This window comes from Peromyscus californicus, unplaced genomic scaffold, assembly GCF_007827085.1.
Source record: "Peromyscus californicus insignis strain IS unplaced genomic scaffold, ASM782708v3 Scaffold_11__1_contigs__length_118956290, whole genome shotgun sequence".
Taxonomy (NCBI): Eukaryota; Metazoa; Chordata; class Mammalia; order Rodentia; family Cricetidae; genus Peromyscus; species Peromyscus californicus.
In genome coordinates this window covers 104,158,692-104,180,561 of record NW_026294402.1, presented here as the reverse complement: position 1 = coordinate 104,180,561, position 21,870 = coordinate 104,158,692, and the positions used below count along the sequence as shown (strand labels likewise).

Genomic DNA, 21,870 nt, shown 5'->3' with positions numbered 1-21,870 from the left:
AATTACAAGCATATACCACCATCCCTAGACTCCTAAAAAGTGTCTTCATTCAGTCAACATACATTTACAAACTTTTCTATTGTACAAATACAGCATTCTACACACTATATTAAAGTCACCATATTAAATATTACTGAACATAACAAATTTTATTAGATAAATCCAGAAGGTACTGCAAGAAAACTGTGGAGATAGATTTTTTTAATATGGTACTACAAAGTATTTAACAACTGATGCCACAGACACTGCCTTTTAGTAGACCGTTTTACCATTCTGCCAACTCAGCAGGTGCTACTAAACCAACAGTCATTGAGCTTCCTAAAGCTCAGATTCTGGATAACAGAGTTGTTTAAGTGAAAATAATTAAGAGAAGTCCACAAAATTATAGAATTATTATGAGTGGGATCCAAAGCTTTGGACGGATAACTCAAGCCTCAAAGTGTCTAGTTTGATAATTAAGACCCCAGTCAAAATGCAGTCCATAAAATGTTCATGTACGATGTTTATTAGTGTAATTTATTTAGCACAATGACACAGTAAAATGTCCCAATATACAAACTGTTAAAAGTCTAAAGTCACAAAAAAATACAAATGAAGCTAAAAATTTGTTTAAAAATGAATAAATAAATAGACTACTATATCTACAATATTGGGTGATACATGGGTGGAGGAAGAAAATGAGAATCATCATCACATTTAAGTAGAGAGGCCCCATATAGTCTGTGACCATCATGGTAACACAGCACTTTTTCTTTTTTCAATGGACAGGCTACTTCGTAGCTATATATGAACGATTACATTATTGCTTTCAAAATAAAATATCTAACTGCAACAGATGGAGCTAACAAACTACATTAAATTTCATCTGGCTATTAGTAGAAAATCAGAACATTTCTATAAACTCATAAGGAAAAAACATTAAAAAAATTTTAAAACAAAATAAGCATAAAATGGAAAAAAACAATGTCAATTATGAAGTATGAGTGTATGTGACATTTGCTGCCTGGCATTATCAACCTACCTGTCACTTAGAAAAGCTACGGAAAGCAACAAATGTACCAAACATGACTTTAAAAAGCAAATGCTACTATTTTTTTATTTTAAAGTTTCCTGGCCAACTCCCCTACCCCACAATAAAAAGAGGGGAAAAAGCAACATATGCATATATATATACATATATATGCATAAATATATGCTTTTTTTTTTATTTGATGGCATGCTTTCCTACAAGAGTTTCACACTGTTTTCAACAGCTTGGAAGACAAGCTGTACCTAGCGCAGCCCTCTGTCTAGACCTACAGAGGAGCACTTAGCACAGACACCAGCCTTGTGATCACATCCCTGTGGAAGACAATGCTTCAGCTGCAGAAGTCACTGCAAGGACTTTCATATATCTAACTTTACCATCCAAAAGTACATTGTGGGGAGGGGTGTTTGTTTTCACAAAGCTCAGGGTAGCCTTGAACTCAGGCTGGCCTCCTACTTCTATAAATCCTGGCTCTTCTTACTGGAGTCTGAAATCTCAGATGTGAGCCACTACAAGCAGATTTCAAAGGTAGTTTTTTGTCAGAAGATAAAATACAATGCACATTTCACATTCCAATTCTTATATCAGAATTCCTCTAAGATCTCAAACATGGCCTGGGATTTATGTTCTACTCCCTAAAACCCCAAAGCTTAATCAAAGGTTCCACAGTGCTTATCCTAAATGGTTCTAGGTTTTATGTTGTTTTGTTTCATTTTCTTATTTCTTTGGGAAATGAAGAAAAAAGTACCAATGAGACAGAATGAGAATAAAGGATTTTACACACAGGACTTCACATACGATGCACCAATTCTACTGGAATGTGGCAGAAAAAAAGCACTTCAGAGCTCAAGCAGATCCTAATCCTGAAAACAAACACACCTTAATCCTGAGTGGGTTTTTGAAACAATTAGACAACAATTCACTAGAAGCCAGGCACAGTGACACTTGCATGAAGTCTCAGCTGGGAAAGGGAATGCTTGAGTCCAGCAGTTCAAGGCCAGCCTGAGTGACACAGTAGGAAGGTGGGAAGCAGCCGGGTGAGCTCTGGCAGGCATTCAGGCCCTTAGTGTAGCTGCTTTAGAAGCCTGCTAAGCTGGCAGTGCTTCTCAAGTGTCCTTCGGTGGCTTCTCTGGTGTTCAGGGGAAACTGCTTTGTATCCTACATTACCCTCTGCCCTACTGCAGGAGTCAAAACATTAAAGCTGTGCTCCAGTTTCTTTAACTTCCTAATTCTTACTTTATGATTTTGTTCAAAAAGTAACTTCGAATATTTTTTTTTAAAAAAAAATCACAATACTGTCAAATTTTCAGAAGAATCTAGGTCTAGAAAAGTAGATAATATAGTTTATGATAAAAACAATTTGGATCCACCTTGCAAATAACAAAGACCATTAAAAAAAAAAAGTGTCACTGTGTAGCCCTAGCTGGCTGGGATTCAGATCAGCTAGCCTCTGCATGCTGGGATTAAAGGTACTCACCACAACATCCAGCACAAATAACAACATCATTCAGAGAAATCATTTTTCAACTGGAAAACATTACTTCAGATTTTAGTAAGGTGGAAAGAAACACTGGTGGCCTGGAAGCCTAACCTTCACTAGAAGCAAGCTCACAGAGGGAAGCAGGAGAGGCAGGAAAGGGAAATTCACTGCAGCTCGGTGGCCTCAAGCCCTTTATGAAAGCACAGGTTCTCAACTGGTTTTTACAGTATGCTGATTCCCCCATTGATACGCAAAAAAAAAAAAAAACTAAGAAAGAAAGAAAAAAAAACAAATGGAAAAGGAAAACTGAAAAATGTTTAAAGAAAAATGTAAAACTGAATTAAATGATAAAATGAATCTAAAAGAGATGAAGGAAAAGAAATGACATTTGATGACTTTTATAAAAATACTAAAATCAAAAGAATTCATTTTGCACATTGTGCTCACAAAGGAAAGGAGGTTCCATCAAGCCCTGCAGAACACAAGAAGCAGTTGGCTTGTTCAGGCATCAGCTGAAAGAGGCCCCGAAGAACTACCCTCAGTTTCTTCTACATGGTGTCCAGGAAGGAAAAGCAAAGCTGCAAAATGCTGAAGGTTTTAGAAGTGTAACGGTGCTTAGGAAAGATCACTGGTCTGGTGTTGCGGCAGCCCCAGTGTTGAGAGACACGTTAGGCTTCTAGGAGGAGAAAAATAGAAAGGGAGGAAGAAACAGGAAGGGGAAGGAAAGGGCGGAAAAGCACAGGTCATTAGTAAACAGCAAGTTCAATACAGCAAGATGCTCATAAACTCCACTATGCTATTAGTGGAGCTGCTACTCTCTCAGCTCTACAGACAACATTCTGAGGACAATCGAGAGGGGAGTTTTCAAAAAGGCACTAAGCCAGATGCTCTAGTTAGTGATGGTCAAATCAGAAGCAAGTCACAACATGCTCCCCAAAACATGCACTCTTCACCCACTCTATTTCTTCCCTCCTCTAATGAAATCTGTATACTCAATAAAACACCTATTTTTAAAAGCAATGAAAGAGGTCATCGTCAGAACCCAAACAATCTGTTGTGAACACATTTTTACCTAAGGAAGGAAAGGGGTTCAAAAGCAGAAAGACTGGCTCTTACGGTACCAATGTTCAACTCACTAAAGAGCTGGGTTTCCTCTTTTGTCATCAGGAAACTCTTGATGCTTCAAGACTGTGTACTGGGCACACACAGACCTGCCCCAGCCACTGTACTATTAAGACTTTTTAAAAACACTAAGTCTCAGGGCGTGAAAGATGGCTCTTTCAGAGTACCTGAGTTTGATTCCCGGCACCCACATCAGATGGGTTTACAACTACATTTAATGCAGCCCCAGGAGATCCCATGCTGTCTGTCCACTCCCCCCCCTACATAAATAGAAATAAAATAAACCTTAAAAAAACAAAACCACTAAGTCTTTTCTGGTCAGACTTGACATCCTGTTGGAGAAGTCTAACCTAGATTTGATAGCTGTTCCTTCCTGTGTAAAATACAATACCCACTTGTTCCAAACAGCCATTCATATAGATACCCTCCCTCCATCCCTTCTTGCCTCCAGCACTAACTCCAGGTTAAAAATACTGGATTTACTTTTTTGCTTTTTGTTTTGTTAAGAGTTGCTTTTGTTTTTAATTATGTGTACAAGTGTGAGCATGTCTGTGTGTGGTATGTACATGTGAGTGCAGCTGTACCCTAAGGCCAGAAGGAGATTCCCCAGAAGCTGAGGTGACAGATAATTGTTACTCACCCAACATGGCCCTGCTGGTAATTAACTTGGGGCCCTCAACAATACAGCTCTTAATCACTGAGCCCTCTCTCTAGTCCTGGTTTGTTTATGTGAGAAAGGGACTTGTTACAAAGTCCAAACTGGCCTCAAACTGCCTGCTAAGTGCTGGAATTACAGGAGTGAGCCAACACATCCTGGCTAAAAGCACTCATGTTTAAAAGCTCATGTTTAGCCAGGTGGTGGTGGTGGTGGCTGCGGCGGCAGCAGCAGCGCAAGCCTTTAATCCCAGCACTCGGGAGGCAGAGCCAGGCAGATAGATCTCTGTGAATTCGAGGCCAGCCTGGTGTACAGAGAGAGCTCTAGGACAGGCACCAAAACTACACAGAGAAACTGTCTTGAAAAACCAAAAAAAAATAATAATAAAAATAATAAGCCGGGCGGTGGTGGCGCACGCCTTTAATCCAAGTGGTGATATTTTATTTGTATTAAAATATTATTTGTATGTTAATAAATAAAGTTGCCCGGGGGTCAGAGCTATTAGCAAGCCATAGGAAAGCAGGGCAGTGGTAGCTTACGCTTGTAATTCCAGCACTTGGTAGGCAGAGCTGGGTAAGTCTCTGTGTGTTCAGGGATACAGCCATTATTGGATACACATGCTTTTAATCTTAATACCAATCATGGAAAACCTGAAGGCCTATACAGACAGGCTGTGAGGAGGCGGTCATGTGGTTGGGTTTACAACCAATGAGAAGGCAGGACAGGAACTCTATATAAAGACTTTAACACAGGGGTAGCTCTGGTTCGGAGAGGTAGGACCACCGCAGGAGGAAGGGTAAGGTTTTAGCTCTTAGCTCTGACCTCTTGGCTTTCTTCTTTGCATTGGTTCTGTGTTTATTATTTAATAAGAAGGTTGGATACATCTACATCCAAGCACTCGGGAGGCAGAGCCAGGTGGATCTCTGTGAGTTCTAGGCCAGCCTGGGTTACAGAGTGAGTTCCAGGAAAGGGAACTACACAGAGAAATCCTGTCTCGAAAAACAAAAACAAAAACAAACAAACAAACAAAAAAAAAAAGACTGTAAGAACACTATATTTATAAAAAAAAAATAATAATAAACGCTCATGTTTAAGCCAATTTTCCTTTAATCACAGGAATCCTTACAAATCATAAATTTCCTCTCAAAGCAAGAGCAGAAATAATCAAAACATGTGAGTACAACAGTCAAAGTTAAAAAGAAAAAGAAAAAGAAAAAAAAAGTCAATTCTTTTGAACATGACATTGTTCCTAGTTTTCAAAGTACAGTATATATGAGTTACTAATAAGTAAGATAATTTTATGGAGTAAAAGTTACATTCACAAAAAATAGAACCTAGACTTCAACTTCTGTGAGGTATAAAGATATGTACATGTTTCTTTTTCAGGGGGAGATACTAGAAGTTGAACGTAGGGTCTCATACGTGTTTGGCAAGTAACTATCACTAAACTATATTGCTGGGTATTTTATTTTGAAACAAAGCCTTAATAAATTACCCAGAGTGGCCAGGAACTCACTCTATAGAGTTGTGCTCTTCCTGCCTCCGCCTCCCAAGTTGCTAGGATTATAGGCCTGAGCCACTAAGTTCATCTTACAACATTTCCTAAGGTTAGTAAATAAAGAGTCAGGCTGGAGAAATGGGTTAGCAATTAAAAGCACTTGATGCTCTCGCTGAGGACCTAAATTCAGTTCCCAGCACATACATGATGGCTTACAATTATCTGTAACTCCAGTTCCAGGGCATCTAATACATTCTTCTGGCCTTCTTAGGCTCCTGCACACACGTGGTATACATAAACTCATACAAGAACACACATATAAAAATTAAATTAAGGGGTTGGGGATTTAGCTCAGTGATAGAGTGCTTGCCTAGCAAGCGCAAGGCCCTGGGTTCGGTCCTCAGCTCCAAATTTAAAAAAATAAATTAATTAATTAATTAATTAATTAAAAAGAAATAAAAGCATATATTTTAAAGAAACTTGTGGGGCGTTTGGTTTTTTTTGGTCTTTTAATGGGTTTTGGGTCTGGGATAATTTTCATTGATTAGGGGGGTTGGTTACAAGTTGTTGTCAAGGGTTAGGAAAAAGGCTAAGCAAAGGAGATTAGATTTAAGGTTCTTATTAAAAAAAAAAAAGAAAGAAAGAAAAGAAAAATGTAAATACTTTACATTGGATTGGATTGTTTTATATTGTATACAAATTATATATATTGAAATTGATATTGTTAGAAAATGTTATATATATTTTTCTAATTGTACCGTTCATCTAACAATGTAATGCAATTTTCTGATCCTTGAATGTTATTACCAATTATTAGGATATAAAGAAATGAAAGTTAGTAGTTAGATATTATAATAGAACTTGTAGTTATATTAGGTATGTTTTCAAGATTGAGTAGATATATTTTAGATAGACAGGTTATCTTCAAACCCTTCAGAGATCTACAGAATATGGCATTTAAAATGTTTTAATAACTTAGAAAATTTTTCTTTTTTGTTATGACTACGAGACATGTCGGCTCCTGGCAGTACCAATCTACTTCAGAGAAAAAATGGGCATTGAAGAAACTGCATATGGAGTTAACTTTCATTGTGGCAAAAGTTAGCCACTGGACAACAAAGTATCCTCCAATCAACAGGACAAAATGGACAGACAGGACATAAAACAAAGGATTACTGATTCTTGCCAAAACAAGTGTGGTTATGGCTTTATCAAAAGGCATCTTCAGAGGCCAGGACAATATGGCACCATCCCTGAAGTGGCCTTCGCAATTCGAAAAAGGTACAGTGCCCTTTTCTTCGAAGGCAGCTGAACAGGCAGTGGGCCGATGGCTTCTGATGTGCAATGGAACAGTAGCTGAAACAGTTATTCTTGAAGAGTAACTAAGCTCACGCCTCTCAATAGTAGACTGGCATTTGATGGAGGGATATGGAGAAGAATGGGATGCTGAGATGAAGCCATATATACACAGCCAAGAAGAATGGACAGCTGAATTAAAAAACCATCAACAATTTCCAGAATTTAAAATCCTGAATCATGACATGACACTAGTGGAATTCAGGTGTTTCTGGTACATGGACTACTCTCACTCAATGTGAGGTTGAACTGTTGACCTTGTGTACATCCTACTTCACAAATGAGTCTGTCAGATATGCTAAGCCTATAGGCTGAAGATGATGCCCCAGCACTTCGGAGAAACCTCAGGTGACTGTCCAGACAGCTGTCTGTTTCTGTCAACTCACAAATTTTTTGGAGGTTGCTTATGTGCACTTCCTGTTTTTATTTTTGTTAGCTAATATTATTTCCTTCTTGGGTCTCTGAGGGAGTTGAAGATTAGTTAGTTATAGTTGAAGTTTAGTTATAGTTGAAGATTAATTAGGATACATTTTGGACTTACCAAAATAGGATAGATAATGAAATTATTTTCTCTGAATTTGTCAAATACAAATGGAGTAGACATTGTTTAGGTATTTATTACTTGTATATATTGTATATAGTTATTGTCCTTTTGTATATAGTTTTTCTTATATTAGTTATAAGCCTTTTCTTTTTTTTCCTTTTTATTAAAATAGAAAAGGGGAAATATGGTGATATTTTAGTTGTATTAAAATGTTATTTGTATGTTAATAAATAAAGTTGCCCGGGGGTCAGAGCTATTAGCAAGCCATAGGAAAGCAGGGCAGTGGTAGCGTACGCTTGTAATTCCAGCACTTGGTAGGCAGAGCTGGGTAAGTCTCTGTGTGTTCAGGTATACAGCCATTATTGGATACACATGCTTTTAATCTTAATACCAATCATGGAAAACCTGGAGGCCTATACAGACAGGCTGTGAGGAGGCGGTCATGTGGTTGGGTTTACAACCAATGAGAAGGCAGGACAGGAACTCTATATAAAGACTTTAACACAGGGGTAGCTCTGGTTCGGAGAGGTAGGACCACTGCAGGAGGAAGGGTAAGGTTTTGGCTCTTGGCTCTGACCTCTTGGCTTTCTTCTTTGCATTGGTTCTGTGTTTATTGTTTGATGGGAAGGTTGGATACATCTACAGAAACTATTGCTAACAACAGGCTTTTGGAAACCTTTAGAACTGAATGACTCTATGGTAGTTAAAGGGAAGGCTTTTCATGGCTCAATTATATAAAAATTGAAACAAAAAAGTACATCTTGTGCTAGCCTCCAATGTACTGATGTGAATCAAAATGCTGCACCCCAGAGTTAAGAGAGTTTTCTGATACAAGAACAATGTACTCTGAGCACTAAAAGCCAAACTCATTTGGATCAACTGTGTCAGCGTGATCATAACTGCAAATTAAGTGCAGTTACTTACAAGAATATAGTGCATGACTCTCACACCAGCTACCTAAGAGACGTTTTATAAAATACAACACATCCTATGTGGGCATATTCCTGCTATGGCACTGGCATTTTTAAATGCTCATTATAAACACACTGGGAGGGGAGGAGAGAGGGCTCATGCTGGTTATGAGGGGAAACCCTAAGGGAACTCTGTGCTGAAAGAGTACTAGTACTGGGCTACAAATTAAAGGTACAAACAAATCCCAAAAGCAACAGTTAAGGGGAAAGATAGAAAAATTGAAGACAAAACAGAAAACAAAGCACTTTAATTTATTGTTGTGGATTTCTTTCTTTCTTTTTTTGTTTCATTTTGCTTTTTGAGACAGGTTTCTCTGTGTGACATCTCTGGCTATCCTGAAACTCACTTTGTAGACCAGGCTGGCTTCAAACTCACGAAGATCAGCCTTCTGAGTGCTGGGATTAAAGGCGTGCGCACCACCACCTGGCTGTTGAAGGTTTCTTACTGATTTTAAGAGGAAACTAAGTGCAAAGCACATTCAGGTTAGAGACCTGGCTCCTCAGGACTGCAGGGAGCAGAGAAAGGTTTCTCATATAGCAAGGTGATGGCCTTTTTGCATCTTTAAAAGTTCAAGATTGATTCAATTCTTATGTGGTTCATTCCCTTCCACTAAACATTCAAGGACTATGAAAGCAAACTCTGCTCTTTCTATTGTTGAGAGACGCCCCAGGTTAAAATACTTCCAACAGGAACAGCAAGGTTCTGAGAAATAACTCATATACTTCCATAATAATACTCCAAGGAGCTTGTCAAAATGTTTACTATGGAAATGTCTACATTTGAGGAATCCCAGAGACCACTTACCTGTAGTGTTATTCCCTTCCATTCCATGATCACCGTTGGCTAGAAGCATTGGTTTAGAAGATGAAATACCTGCAATAATTATGAAGAATAATTACGCATTGTAAAACAAAGTAAAAATAACAAAGGAACTACTGACCATGTAATTTTTTGTTACTCTTTGTAGTATCAGCAGTACAAAGCACATCGAAACTGTCCAAAATTGCCAATCTTCAGTAAAAGGAAACACACTAATTCCTGTCCCACTCACACCTTCAGTACTATCAAAGAAAAGGCCTTTTTTTTTTTCAGATTTATTTATTTTATGTACATGATGAGAGTTTTGCCAGAGAGAGAGAGAGAGAGAGAGAGAGAGAGAGAGAGAGAGAGAGAGAGAGAGAGAGAGAGACTGGTGCTGAGGGAGATGGAACCCTTGGGACTGGAGTTATGGGTGGTCGTAAAGCCACCTTGTGTAGGTGCTACTTTTAGAGCAACAATAGCTCTTAACCACAGAGCCATCTATTCACCTTGAAAGGGGCCTTTTATTTATTTGTTTGTTTGCTTATTTATTGGTTTTTCTTTTCTTTTTTTTAATTTATTTATTTTAAACAGTAAAATATTTTCTCTGTAGAAAATAGTATAAATGAAAACATTTCCCAATAAGCCCTTTTAAGCCAAATGAAAGCTGAATTATACATATAAATATTGATTAGATTCTGGGATACAGAAGAGATCTATCTTCATCTGTTCAGAAAGCTATGTTTTACTTAAGTTGTGTAGGTGAGATTCCCATTCATCTTCCACTTCACTGTTTGATTTACAGCAGACATTTTTCTATAGGCTAATCCATAATCTAAAAAGATTTTAGCCTCCCCTCCTGAAAGTACTGCCAGCATTTTCTTTCATCAGCTTGATTATTTACTGGTTTTTCAAGACAGGGTTTCTCTGTGTAACTTTGGAGCCTGTCCTGGAACTTGCTCTGTAGACCAGGCTGGCCTTAAACTCACAGAGAGAGATCCACCTGTCTCTTCCTCCCAAGTGCTGGGATCAGAGGTGTGCACGTCTTAAGGGTCCGTCGATTATATATCCTCCACCACCACCTGGGCACCACCACCTGGGCACCACCACCAACTGCCAGGCAGGTTTTCTTTGTGTAGACCTGGCTGTCCTAGAACTAATTCTGTAGACCAGCTGGCCTTGAACTGAGAAATCTGCCTGCCTTCTGCCTTTAAGTGTTCGGACTAAGGTATGTGCCACCACCGCCAGGCATAAGTGGTTTTATTCTAAAAACTGTCAAAGATTGCTGACAGATTCAATTTAAAAAAAAATAAACGCCGGGCGGTGGTGGCGCACGCCTTTAATCCCAGCACTCGGGAGGCAGAGCCAGGCGGATCTCTGTGAGTTCGAGGCCAGCCTGGACTACCAAGTGAGTTCCAGGAAAGGCGCAAAGCTACACAGAGAAACCCTGTCTCGAAAAACCAAAAAAAAAAAAAAATAATAATAATCCACAAAGCACCTCAGTTTAAGTAAGCATGTTTCACTTGAAATGATCCAGGGGCTTAGGACACTCCTCCAATAAATAGGTGCTCCAGGACACCATCACTGCTCCTGGGCAAAAAGACTACATGGAGACTACTAGAAATCCTCTGTTCTGTTTTGTTTGGAGGCAGGGTTTCACAGCCCAGTTTAGCCTCAAGCTTGTTTGTATACACACAGGAAGTCTTTGGGTACTATATAAAACTGGGTGAGGATGGTGGTGCACTCAGGATATGAGGCAGGAGAATCATTAAGTTCATGGTCTTCCCCAACTATAAAGCAACTTTGAGGTCAGCCTGGCCTACATGAGACCCTGCCTCTGAAAATAAATAAATAAAATAAAAAGTAGGTTCAAGGTTTTTCTAAATGGATACCTAATTGTTCAGCATTATTTGTTGAAAAGACTTTCTTTGCCATATTGAATTCCTGGTACAAATGTGCAACTTTGTGGAAAACCAGTTGATAACATTTTGTGTTACTTTGTTTCTGGGCTTTCTATTCGGGAAGTGTTGTTTCTGTTTAGTTTCAGGATGTGTGTGTGCATGTGTGCACATGTGCATCAAACCCAGAGCTTTACACTTCAGTGCTTTGCTTTTAGCAGCTGGACAGGCATTTTACTGCTGAACTATACCTCCAACCCTAGGCTTTTCCTCCAATTCTCCTCTTTTCCATGGATTTTTAAGTGTAGGTATTCTGACACCATATAAGTTTGTCAACAATTTATTTTCTCTTTGAGCAGGGTCATGCTTAATTCCCAGGCTGGTCTTGAACTCATTTTGTAGCGTAGACATAAAACAGACAGACAGACAGACAAGCATGGCAGCATCTCAGTGCTGGGAAGGTAGAAACAAGAGGATCCCTGGAATTTGATGAACAACCCACCAGTCTAGCCAAATCAGCAGGCTCCAGGTTCATTGAGAGACCTTCCAGGAAAGGAAGAGAAAGGAAAGGGAAAGGGAAATGAAAAGGGGGGAGAAGAGCCTCCCGAAAAGTCTTCCCCACATGTTACCTCCTGGGTGTAGTTCGCCCAGGAGAGGAGGATCAGTGCCTGCTTATAGGCAGTCAAAAGAATTCTAACAGGGAGACATCTTTCAACCTCGGAAACATTTTATTTCAAGAAAATGGCACAGCTATCCAGTTTGGAAACCAGTCAATCAATAGTACTGGAGGCCACTGAGCATGGACCCTCCCTAATGACCAGCTTTGGACTCCCCACCCGTTTCCCTGGTAACACACTCATCTTAAAGGGAAACTGCAGCTGGGATGTAAAATAAATACATAAATTTATTTGATAAAAAAAAGAAATGGAAACTTCCTAGGCAGTGGTGGCACATTCCTTTAATCCCAGTACTCAGAGACAGAGGCAGGTAGATCTCAGTGAGTTTCCAAGCCAGCCTGATCCAGGACAGACAGGGTTACACAGAAAAACCCTGGCAGTGGGGAGAGGGAGGAACGACCCTCAGAGGTATTTTTCACAGATACTTTTCAAAGAACAAGTTTCCATTAAATACGAATAAATAACATGTATCCTGCTCATTCTTCATGTAATGTACTGTCCTGATCCAGAGATGCCAGCTATGTTCCACCCCACTCTTGGCATCAAGTCCCTGTCCTCATCAACATTCATCATCCCTAGCTTAAGAAAGAGTACATATTTTTAAAAAATCTGTCCTGTTCTAAAATGTAAATCATAAGAAAATGGAAATTTTACAAAGATTGATATTTTTTTGGCCATGGAAGTGGTAAAACTATAATCTGGTAATAGCTAGTGTGACTAAAGGGTAGGAAAACAGAAAATCTCATTTAAATTATTAAAACAAACCTATATAGTCAGGCAATTATCAATTGAGAAATACTAACTCAACAATCTATTATCAGTATTTAATTCATGAAAGAAAATAAAGACATATAAAATGAATATAAACAGAATGCTATAGCATTATTTAAAAATAGCCAAATATCCATGAAAAAATTCACCATAGAGTAAAATACCAGAGAAGCCAGGACATATGGGTGGAGGTAGAGGAGCATGGGAAGAAGGCTAATATGGCAAAATAAGTATTTTATGGAAGGATATATTCTCATCCTCCTCCCATCTCTCCCTCTCTTTCCCCCTCTCAAATAATCAGAAAATAGTATGAAACAAACACTACTAGCAAATGTTAAGGGAAAAGATAGGACACAGGCAGTAGACACAGAAAAACTTTCACAAAATCCTGTCTCATAGAAGCACATTACAGAATTTAAGAGAGGATAAAGAAAGAAAGCGAATGAGCATGTTAACTTCAACATACTAGCAGGTGCTGGAGAGATGGCTCAGAGGTTAAGAGCACTGACTGCTCTTTCAGCGGTCCTGAGTTCAATTCCCAGCAACCACATGGTGGCTCACAACCACCTAATGAGATCTGGTGCCCCCTTTTGGTGTGCAGGCATACATGCAGATAGAATACTGCATAATCAATCAATCAATCAATCAATCAATCAATCAATCAATCAATCAAAGCATACATGCAAATACTGCATAATAAATAAATAAATAAATCTAAGCATACATACAGATAGAATACTGCATAATAAATAAATAAATCAAAAAAAAAGAAGATCTACTGCTATCTTTAAAAAAAAAATACTAGCAGAAGTATTTAAAAGCATCAGAGGGCTGGAGAAATGTTTCAGTGATCTGATAACCTCTACTGGTCTCCAGAATGCCAGGCACGTACCTGGTACCCAGACATACGCAGGCAACACTCATACACATAATAAAATTAAATGAATCTTCAGTGCTGAATGTGGTGGTACATACCTAATGCCATCTCTATACTTGAGTAGTTAAAGAAGCCTGAGAATTTAAATTTAAGGCCAGCTTCATCTAAACTATAAGACACTACTGGAGGTTGGAGAGATGGCTCAACACTTAAGAAAGCATATTTTTCTTCCAGGTTCAGTTCCCAGCACCTACACAGAGGGCTCACAACTGCCTGTAACTCCAATTCCAAGGAATCCAATGTCCTTCTCACTTCTGGGGGCACTCACATTCATGTATACATATCCATACAAAGAAATAACCGTACACATATGTGGTGGTATTTTAAATAAAGTTGCCTGGGGATCAGAGCTATTAGAGCCATAGCAAGTGCGTGGCAGTGGTGGCGTACGCCTTTAAGGACCTGGAGGGCGGTACATACAGGCAGTGACGAGGCAGTCACATGATTGGGTTTACAACCAATCAGAAGCCAGAACAGAGAGATAGAGACAGACACACAGGAAGGAGGGCTCCTCTTTCGGAGTTCTCTCTTGGCTGAGGAGGATCCCTGAATCAGGAAGGGTGAGGCTCTTGGCTCTGACCTCTTGGCTTTCTTTTCTGAATCGGCTCTGTGTTTTTTATCTGATAAAACCGTTGGCTACATCTACACTGAATTACATCTACACACATAAGTAAAAATAAAATTTAAAAGGATAGCCTCTAGTGATCTAGAAACTATGAGAATATGCATAAAGATGAAAATAAACAGAAATACATAAAGAAACCACAGGCTAAATGTGGCATAGATGAACACCAAAATTGCCAAGTTTGTCCCTTACTTCTCCACATTAACCAATTTTCGTTCCCACTATAGTCAGCCTCCTGTCACCTCCCACATGGAAGTAGACGCTGGACACTATGACAGGAAATGAAGCTATCTCACCAGTGACAAAGATATCTGGAGGAGTGGAGAGCTCCGTGCCCCGTCAGAGCATTAGCCACTGACACACTGTGGTAGCACTGTTACATACTGCCAAAGGCAGGCACAGGAACAGTTATCCATCACAGCATTATCTCAAACAAAACTTCCAATAAATAACTAAGGAAAAGGTGCCATTCAAAGAGAACCAGCACTACCCAGGCAAATCATGCTAACACAGCTAGCCAAGCACTCTGAGCTATACTCCCAGGCAAAATAGTAGATTCTATAAAAGACATACTTCCCTCAGAGAGACAAGAAAAATAACCACGCAACTAGGAAACAAAAGTATGGCCTATACAAAGTAAGATATGTAATGACTAAAAAATCCTTTTAGATGGTTTCCAATTGTCTACACCAAGATTGAAAGAGTTAAAAATGGGATTTGTCAACTTTAGAAAATGAGAATACCGCCGGGCGGTGGTGGTGGCGCACGCCTTTAATCCCAGCACTTGGGAGGCAGAGCCAGGCGGATCTCTGTGAGTTCGAGGCCAGCCTGGTCTCCAAAGCGAGTTCCAGGAAAGGCGCAAAGCTACACAGAGACTCGAAAAAAACAAAAAAAAAAAAGAGAATAATTTTTGAAAACATATTATAGTTTCCTTAGCATATAATCTAAACTATTGGGAACATGTCAAAATAAATCTTGTTACCACATTCTTGGTCAAGATTAAAACTTGTACAAAAATAGAAACCCGGGCCAGCTGGTGGCTCAGAGGTTAAACATGCTTGCTGTGCGGGCCTGACAACGTGCATCCAACTCTGTCTGCTGCTACTACCTGGAGCACCTGAGACTTTTCCTACCTTTTAAATCTTTAACTGGCAGAGAAAATGAACCCAATCAAGACCCCCTAGACTATCATTTTGAGGGTTCATTCTGGATTTCTTCTGAAGAAGATATCATTTTAGAACCCCGTCTCAGGATTTCTTTTGAGGGCCACTGACTCAATGAAGATGTGAACAAAATTCCCCAAGATTCCTTCAAGTTCCCCAATGGCTTACCTCCTGGACAGCTGGAGCAAGTCAAACCCTCAGGGGCTTAGGAAGAGAGATTTTAGTCTACTTTTCAACCAGTGCATAGACTAAAAATCCTTTAGAAAATAATGAAAATTGACCCCCAAAATGAACTCTTAATTATAATGCTCATCTTTCAATTAGAGTAATTTTGTAAACAAGGGGGAAAGTCCCCTAAAATACCCTATGCTTGGCTTTTCTTTTACCTACGGGATCATCCAGATCTTGCTAAACACTACACGATGGACCCACAGACTCTACTTGAAGTAGGCTTTATGTGTCAGCTAAAGTTTATTAATAAAGTACAAGATCAAGATTCACCTAAATATTACAGATTAATTAAAAATAATAAACTGGTGCAACTGACCTCTGGGTATTCAATAAACATATTTGGAAGCCTACACTGATGTGGTCAGAATAATAGGGAAAGTATTTTCCCTCTTGTCCTCCAAGGTCAACTAAGTCTCAGCATTTCTAAATATCCTGTATCTGTGAAAAGTCACCTTTTCTGTTGTTCAGGGAAGGCATGGAGATGACACTTAGTGGACTCTAATCAGTATCCTGTCTGCAAAAAAGAGGGCCAACTTCCAAATATAAAACAATGGTCAAACAAGGCCTTTGATTTATGCGCATAAAGATGGAATAATTGGCAAAAGAGAGTAGGAGTCATAGGCTACTCCCAAGCCCAAGTAACTCCTGAGATCAGCTCTTCAACTGGCCTTGACAACAAATGAGAGTTATTAATCTTGGCCACCTGCATGGTCTTAATAAACAACCAAAGGATATATGTGTTTAATCGTCCTCAGATGTACTTAACCATATGAAACACTATTTGGACAACTATTTTGCACTAATGATTTTCTTCCTGATAACACTATCTGTTTCTAGAAGAGTACTTCTTAGAGCTATAATATCATGTCCTATGATCTAACCAATCATGTTTCCTGATTAAAGGTACCTGCCAGATATCTTGTCAAACTTACTGATGCTGATGTCAAGCTGTGACTTCAACAAATAAAACCTGGATTTCAGGTTTGGCCCATATTATCCACCACCACTGGAGGTTATAGCTGGCAGAGGCAACTCTTACTGGTAGTTACTGCCAATAAGAATTCTATAGGATTCTGTCTGATAAAATGTTTCTGGTACATAGTCAAGTATGCTACAAAATTATGCCTCACCTTGTTAAACAAAACTTATACTAATCATAATGTCAGAGAACTTTTCTCATTATCCTTGTTTCTTAATGTTCCTCACAAGGTTACAATAGAAGAACTCAATGGTTGACTTCTAAACATAAATTAACTTATGAACGGTTCCTTGAACTCTTGAACCAGACAAATTGTGACCTTCTCCACAGTGTACATCTTGCAGCAGACAATGGCGGCAGAGAAATCAATCTTGCTGATACCTATGACAAAGTCTACAAGAATTCTTCGAACCATTTTCTTGAATGTTCTTCAAGATATGAGCAAAACTGCCTCAATTATTTTTCTAACTATAATATGAGCAAAATTATTAATACGCTTCAAATTTTTTCTAACTGTAATATAATATGAGCAAAACTGCCTCAACTGTTTTTCTAACTATACTCGCAGTAGGAATTACAAGACTAACAGTCACTTTTTTCTTTTCTTTCTTTCTTTTTAAGTTTTTCAAGACAGCGTTTCTCTCTGTAGCCTCGGCCGTCCTGGAACCTGCTCTGTAGACCAGACTGTCCTCGAACTCAGAGATCTACCCTTGAAATCTGATCCGCCCCTTTAAATCTCACTCCTTGGTACTGCCCTGAGTGCTCTTCTGCTTTTCCTCCCAAGAGGTGTTTCGCTCTTGCTCTCTCCCCCATTACCCCCCATTTCTTCCCTGCCATGAGGTAGGCACACCTCTCTTTCTCTCTCTCCTTTCTGTCTCTTTATCTGCTATTATAATAAACCATTTCTGAGCAGATGCAGCGCCTGCGTGTGAATGACTTTCCACTAGCCACTACCACCCCCACCCCAGCCCACTCCCCGCTTGGGATACCCTCAGGGGTCCGTCCCCCCTCCCCCGTAATAATTCATAACATCTGCCTTCCAAGTTCTTAAAGGAATACATCTCAACCACAAAGCCAGTCTCACTTTTTATATATTACACATGCTGCCTCACTCATGAGAAGCTCCAAAAATACACACCATCACTAAATGGCTGTCTTAAACTCTGGATCATCACTATTGGTTCAATTTTATCACGGCTCCTTAGACAGACCCTCCTTTGAGGCACTGAATGCTGCTTCTCCATCATCGACCCTTTGTCATCTCTAAACAGCTAAAAGCAGTCATTACACACAGAATCCCTAACAGAGGTTAGGGTGACCTTTAAGAGGGGTTAGACAGACTCCTTGGTAGCCAGACAGATAGGGAGAGGGGTCATGGCTAGGTAATCAAGATGGTGATTTTCCAAGATGGCCTGCTTCTTCCTCACCCAATTGACCTGAAACAAAGCTTAGAAGCTTAAAAAAAAAGGCCTTGTAGGCTTGTCTCCAGCCAGCAGGCCCCCTGGCTTAACAAGTTCAAGGCCTACTCAAGACATGTCACACAACAGTTCTGGGCTAATCAACCATGCTAGCTTTCTTCAAACTGACTAACTCCTAAAATCTTTAAAGGTTTTAAAACCTCCAGCCCACCAGAAGATACTACATTTTTTGGCTTTCCCAGTCCTCCCTCTGCTGTGTAGAGGGTCATTTTCTCTGTTATGTCTGCTGTGTGCATATGTTCCCTCATCCCAAATATATGCCTTTCTTCACCTTCTTGAAATAACTGTACTTATTTTTACCGAGCAGTGATAGTGTTCGCCTTTAATCCCAGCACTTCAAGGCAGAGGCAGGCAGATTTCTCTGAGTTCAAGTGCCAGTTCCAGGACAGCCAGGACAGACAGAGAAACACTGTCTTCTTAAACAAACAACACAACAACAAAAGGCTTGATTAAGGGGCTGGGGAAGTTCAGCAGTTAGGAGAGTGCACTGCTCTTGGAGAGGACCTAAGTTCAGAGTACAGCACCCATGTTGGAGCTCCAGAGGATCTAAAATCCTCTTCTGACTCCCACGGGCACAGAAACACACAGTACACGGACATACATGCAGGTCAAACACTCAAACACATAAAATAAAATCTTAAAAAATAGTAATTTTAATAAATTTACAATCTGGTTAAGTGACAGCACCATATTTGTAAGAAATAACACACAGAGCATTTATCAGATTAAAAGAAAGCAGATCCAACAGGAATAAGAGAAGTGACGTGACCACACACACACTACCCGGAGCTTGAGTCTAGAAGAGAAGTGAAAATATTATGACGACACCAACAAGAAGAAAACCTAGGACTCATGAGAGGAAAGAGCTCGAAAACTTCCTTCAAACAAGTTATGGTAAGTAAGCACTATACAGCACTGGGAAAACCCTCAGAAGATGCTATACTGACTTCTCACTGAATTCCACAGAGGATCTTCATTTAATGAAATAAACTTCAGTTCAACACAGACAGTACTAAAACAGCACACCTTTTTTTTTTATTTCTCCAGGTAGTTTTGCTCTGTAGACCACGCTGGTCTTGAACTCACAGAGATCCGCCTGAACAGCACACATTTTTAAATTAATCATATTCTCTCCATTCCACCTCCCCTAAGGTAGGGGAGGTTTCTCTGTGTAACAGCCCTGGCTGTCCTAGAACTACCTTTGCAGACTAGGCTTTGCTTGCCTGTGCCTCTCCAGTGCTGGAATTAAAGGCATGCACCATCATGCCCAGCTAAAAATTAACCATATTCTTAGAGGAATAGAAATCCAAAGTTGCCTTTAAAAAAGAAAAAAAATTACTCTCCATAACAGACTTCAGACTCCCACATGTGGCAAATAAACCTCGAAAAGAAAGGGGGTAAAGAGCTGAGAAGAAGAGAGCCATGAGGAAGAGAGTAAGCCTTAGGTCAAACAGGGAAGATTGAGCACAGGCTGAGCACAAGTGTTTGCAATTCTGTACTGCCAGACTCTTGCCAACATCACCCTCTTGTGGCAAATTTTGGCAAACTGCACTATTTCATTAAGGCCAAGTCACATGAACAAACTTCTCTAGTCTAGTGCCCATCCTTTCCAGACTAACTTACCTCCTCTAACCCAGGAGGACCAAAACCCTGCTAGGCCTCAGCCCAATGCACTTTTCATAAGCTCCACATGATCTGAATTGCTTGTTCAAAGGCTCACCCTTGAGGAGCACTGTCCTAAACTAACTTTCTTTTTTTGAAACAGAGTCTTTCTACATAGCTCAGGCTATCCTGGAACTCACTATGTAGACCAGACTAGGCTATCCTGGAACTCAGAGATCTACTACCTGCCTCTGCCTCCTGAATGTTGGGATAAAAAGCATACACCATCATCTAATATTTTATTCCTCACAAATGTTGATCTCAAAGAACTAGAGAGTTAAGTAGAAGCTATTAACCTCAAATCTTACGAACAGGACACAGAAAAAAGTCTAAGTGACCTGCCCACAAACTTGCTAATTGCTTATGTGAATTCGAACAATGTACGAGATGCTCACCTACACGAGGCAGTCACAGAATTTCTGCTTTGTCATTCATATTTGAAAGACAGATGAAGGGACAGCCACACAATGCTCATAATGAACTACAGGCATTGGGCAGTTCATGAGTAAAGCAGAGAAGAGCAATACATCTCGAGAACAATGACAAATACAGTAGGCAACAAGCATGCCACTGCACCCACTCATGAGCTTGAAATACATTCCTCACTTTAATAATTAAGAAAAGGATTCTTAGAGAATTGGTGCCATCATGTTTGTTACACGAAGTGTAGTCAGATAAAAAGTAACTCTCAGCCGGGCGGTGGTGGCGCACGCCTTTAATCCCAGCACTCGGGAGGCAGAGCCAGGCGGATCTCTGTGAGTTCGAGGCCAGCCTGGGCTACCAAGTGAGTCCCAGGAAAGGCGCAAAGCTACACAGAGAAACCCTGTCTCGAAAAACCAAAAAAAAAAAAAAAGTAACTCTCCTACTTTATGATAAATGCCATGAAGGCAGCCATGCTTTTTTAATTCCTCGTTTTATCAACTTTTTTTTTTTTGGGGGGGGGTGGGGAGAGACAAGGTTTCTCTGTGTAGCTTTGGAGCCTTTCATAGAACACACTCTGTAGCCCAGGCTGGCCTCGAACTCACAGAGATCCTCCTGCCTCTGCCTCCCAGTACTGGCTGGGATTAAAGGCGTGCGCCACCACCGCCCGGCCTTATCAATTGTTTTATTTTGAGATAGGGTTTCTTCTGGCCCAGTTTAGCCGTGAACCCCCTGTGTAACCCGAGATGGCCTGGATTTTACTTTATCTATCTTCCAAGAGCTAGCTGTGGAGCATGCTGCATGATTGATTACCCTTCACTTTTTACAAAATTTGTTCTAGGACAGCCAGAGCTGTAACACAGAGAAACCCTGTCTTGAAAAACCAAAAAAAAAGGAAATAAAGGGCTGGAGAGATGGCTCAGAGGTTAAGAGCACTGGTTATTCTTCCAGAGGTCCTGAGTTCAATTCCCAGCACCCACATGATGGCTCACAACTACCTGTAATGAGATCCAGTACCCTCTTCTGGCATGCAGGCAGAACACTGTATACATAATAAATAAATAAATGAATGAATGAATGAATGAATAAAAATAAAAAAAGGAATAAAAACAACTATTGTTCAAAGAGTTCTATTATATGTAGCTTGTTCAACTGTTTCTTCTATATCTAGATGCAAAACATAATTTAAAGATAAAAATAATGAACACCACTAAGCCTTGAGGCACATGCCTATAATCCCAAACACTGAGAAAGTTGAAGCAGGAGGATCAAGAGTTCCAGGGTAGCTCAGGCTACATCTTAAGACCTTATCTCATAGAATAAAAGTAACAATAAATTAAAATCTTTAGAGCTAATTCCACTGTGTCTGAAAACTGTGCAAAAGAACTTACTTGGAGTTAAAGAGATGGCTTGCCAGTTAAGAGCACTTATTGCTCTAGCAGAGAACCAAATTCAGTTCTCAGAATCCAAGAACTCCAGCTCCAGGAGATATGACACCCTCCTCTAGCCTTCACAGGTGGCATATTCAACTTTTCCCTACAAACACACACACGTATACATAAACAATTCGTTGTTTG

The 21,870-nt window shown here is 39.8% G+C and overlaps 1 protein-coding gene across 8 annotated transcripts in view; it reads right to left on the bottom strand.

The window, feature by feature from the left end:
- The window catches only part of Map4 (microtubule associated protein 4), a 147,343-nt gene that overhangs the window by 70,907 nt on the left and 54,566 nt on the right, over nucleotides 1–21,870 (bottom strand). For 6 of the 8 annotated variants that reach the window (XM_052721673.1, XM_052721698.1, XM_052721714.1 and 3 more), the window contains exon 3: nucleotides 9,459–9,527. In XM_052721673.1, the coding sequence (XP_052577633.1) occupies nucleotides 9,459–9,527 (69 nt within the window). Of the gene's footprint in view, nucleotides 1–482; nucleotides 3,184–9,458; nucleotides 9,528–21,870 lie in introns of those variants that run through there. The other 2 variants (XM_052721757.1, XM_052721725.1) reach the window with 2 other exon arrangements.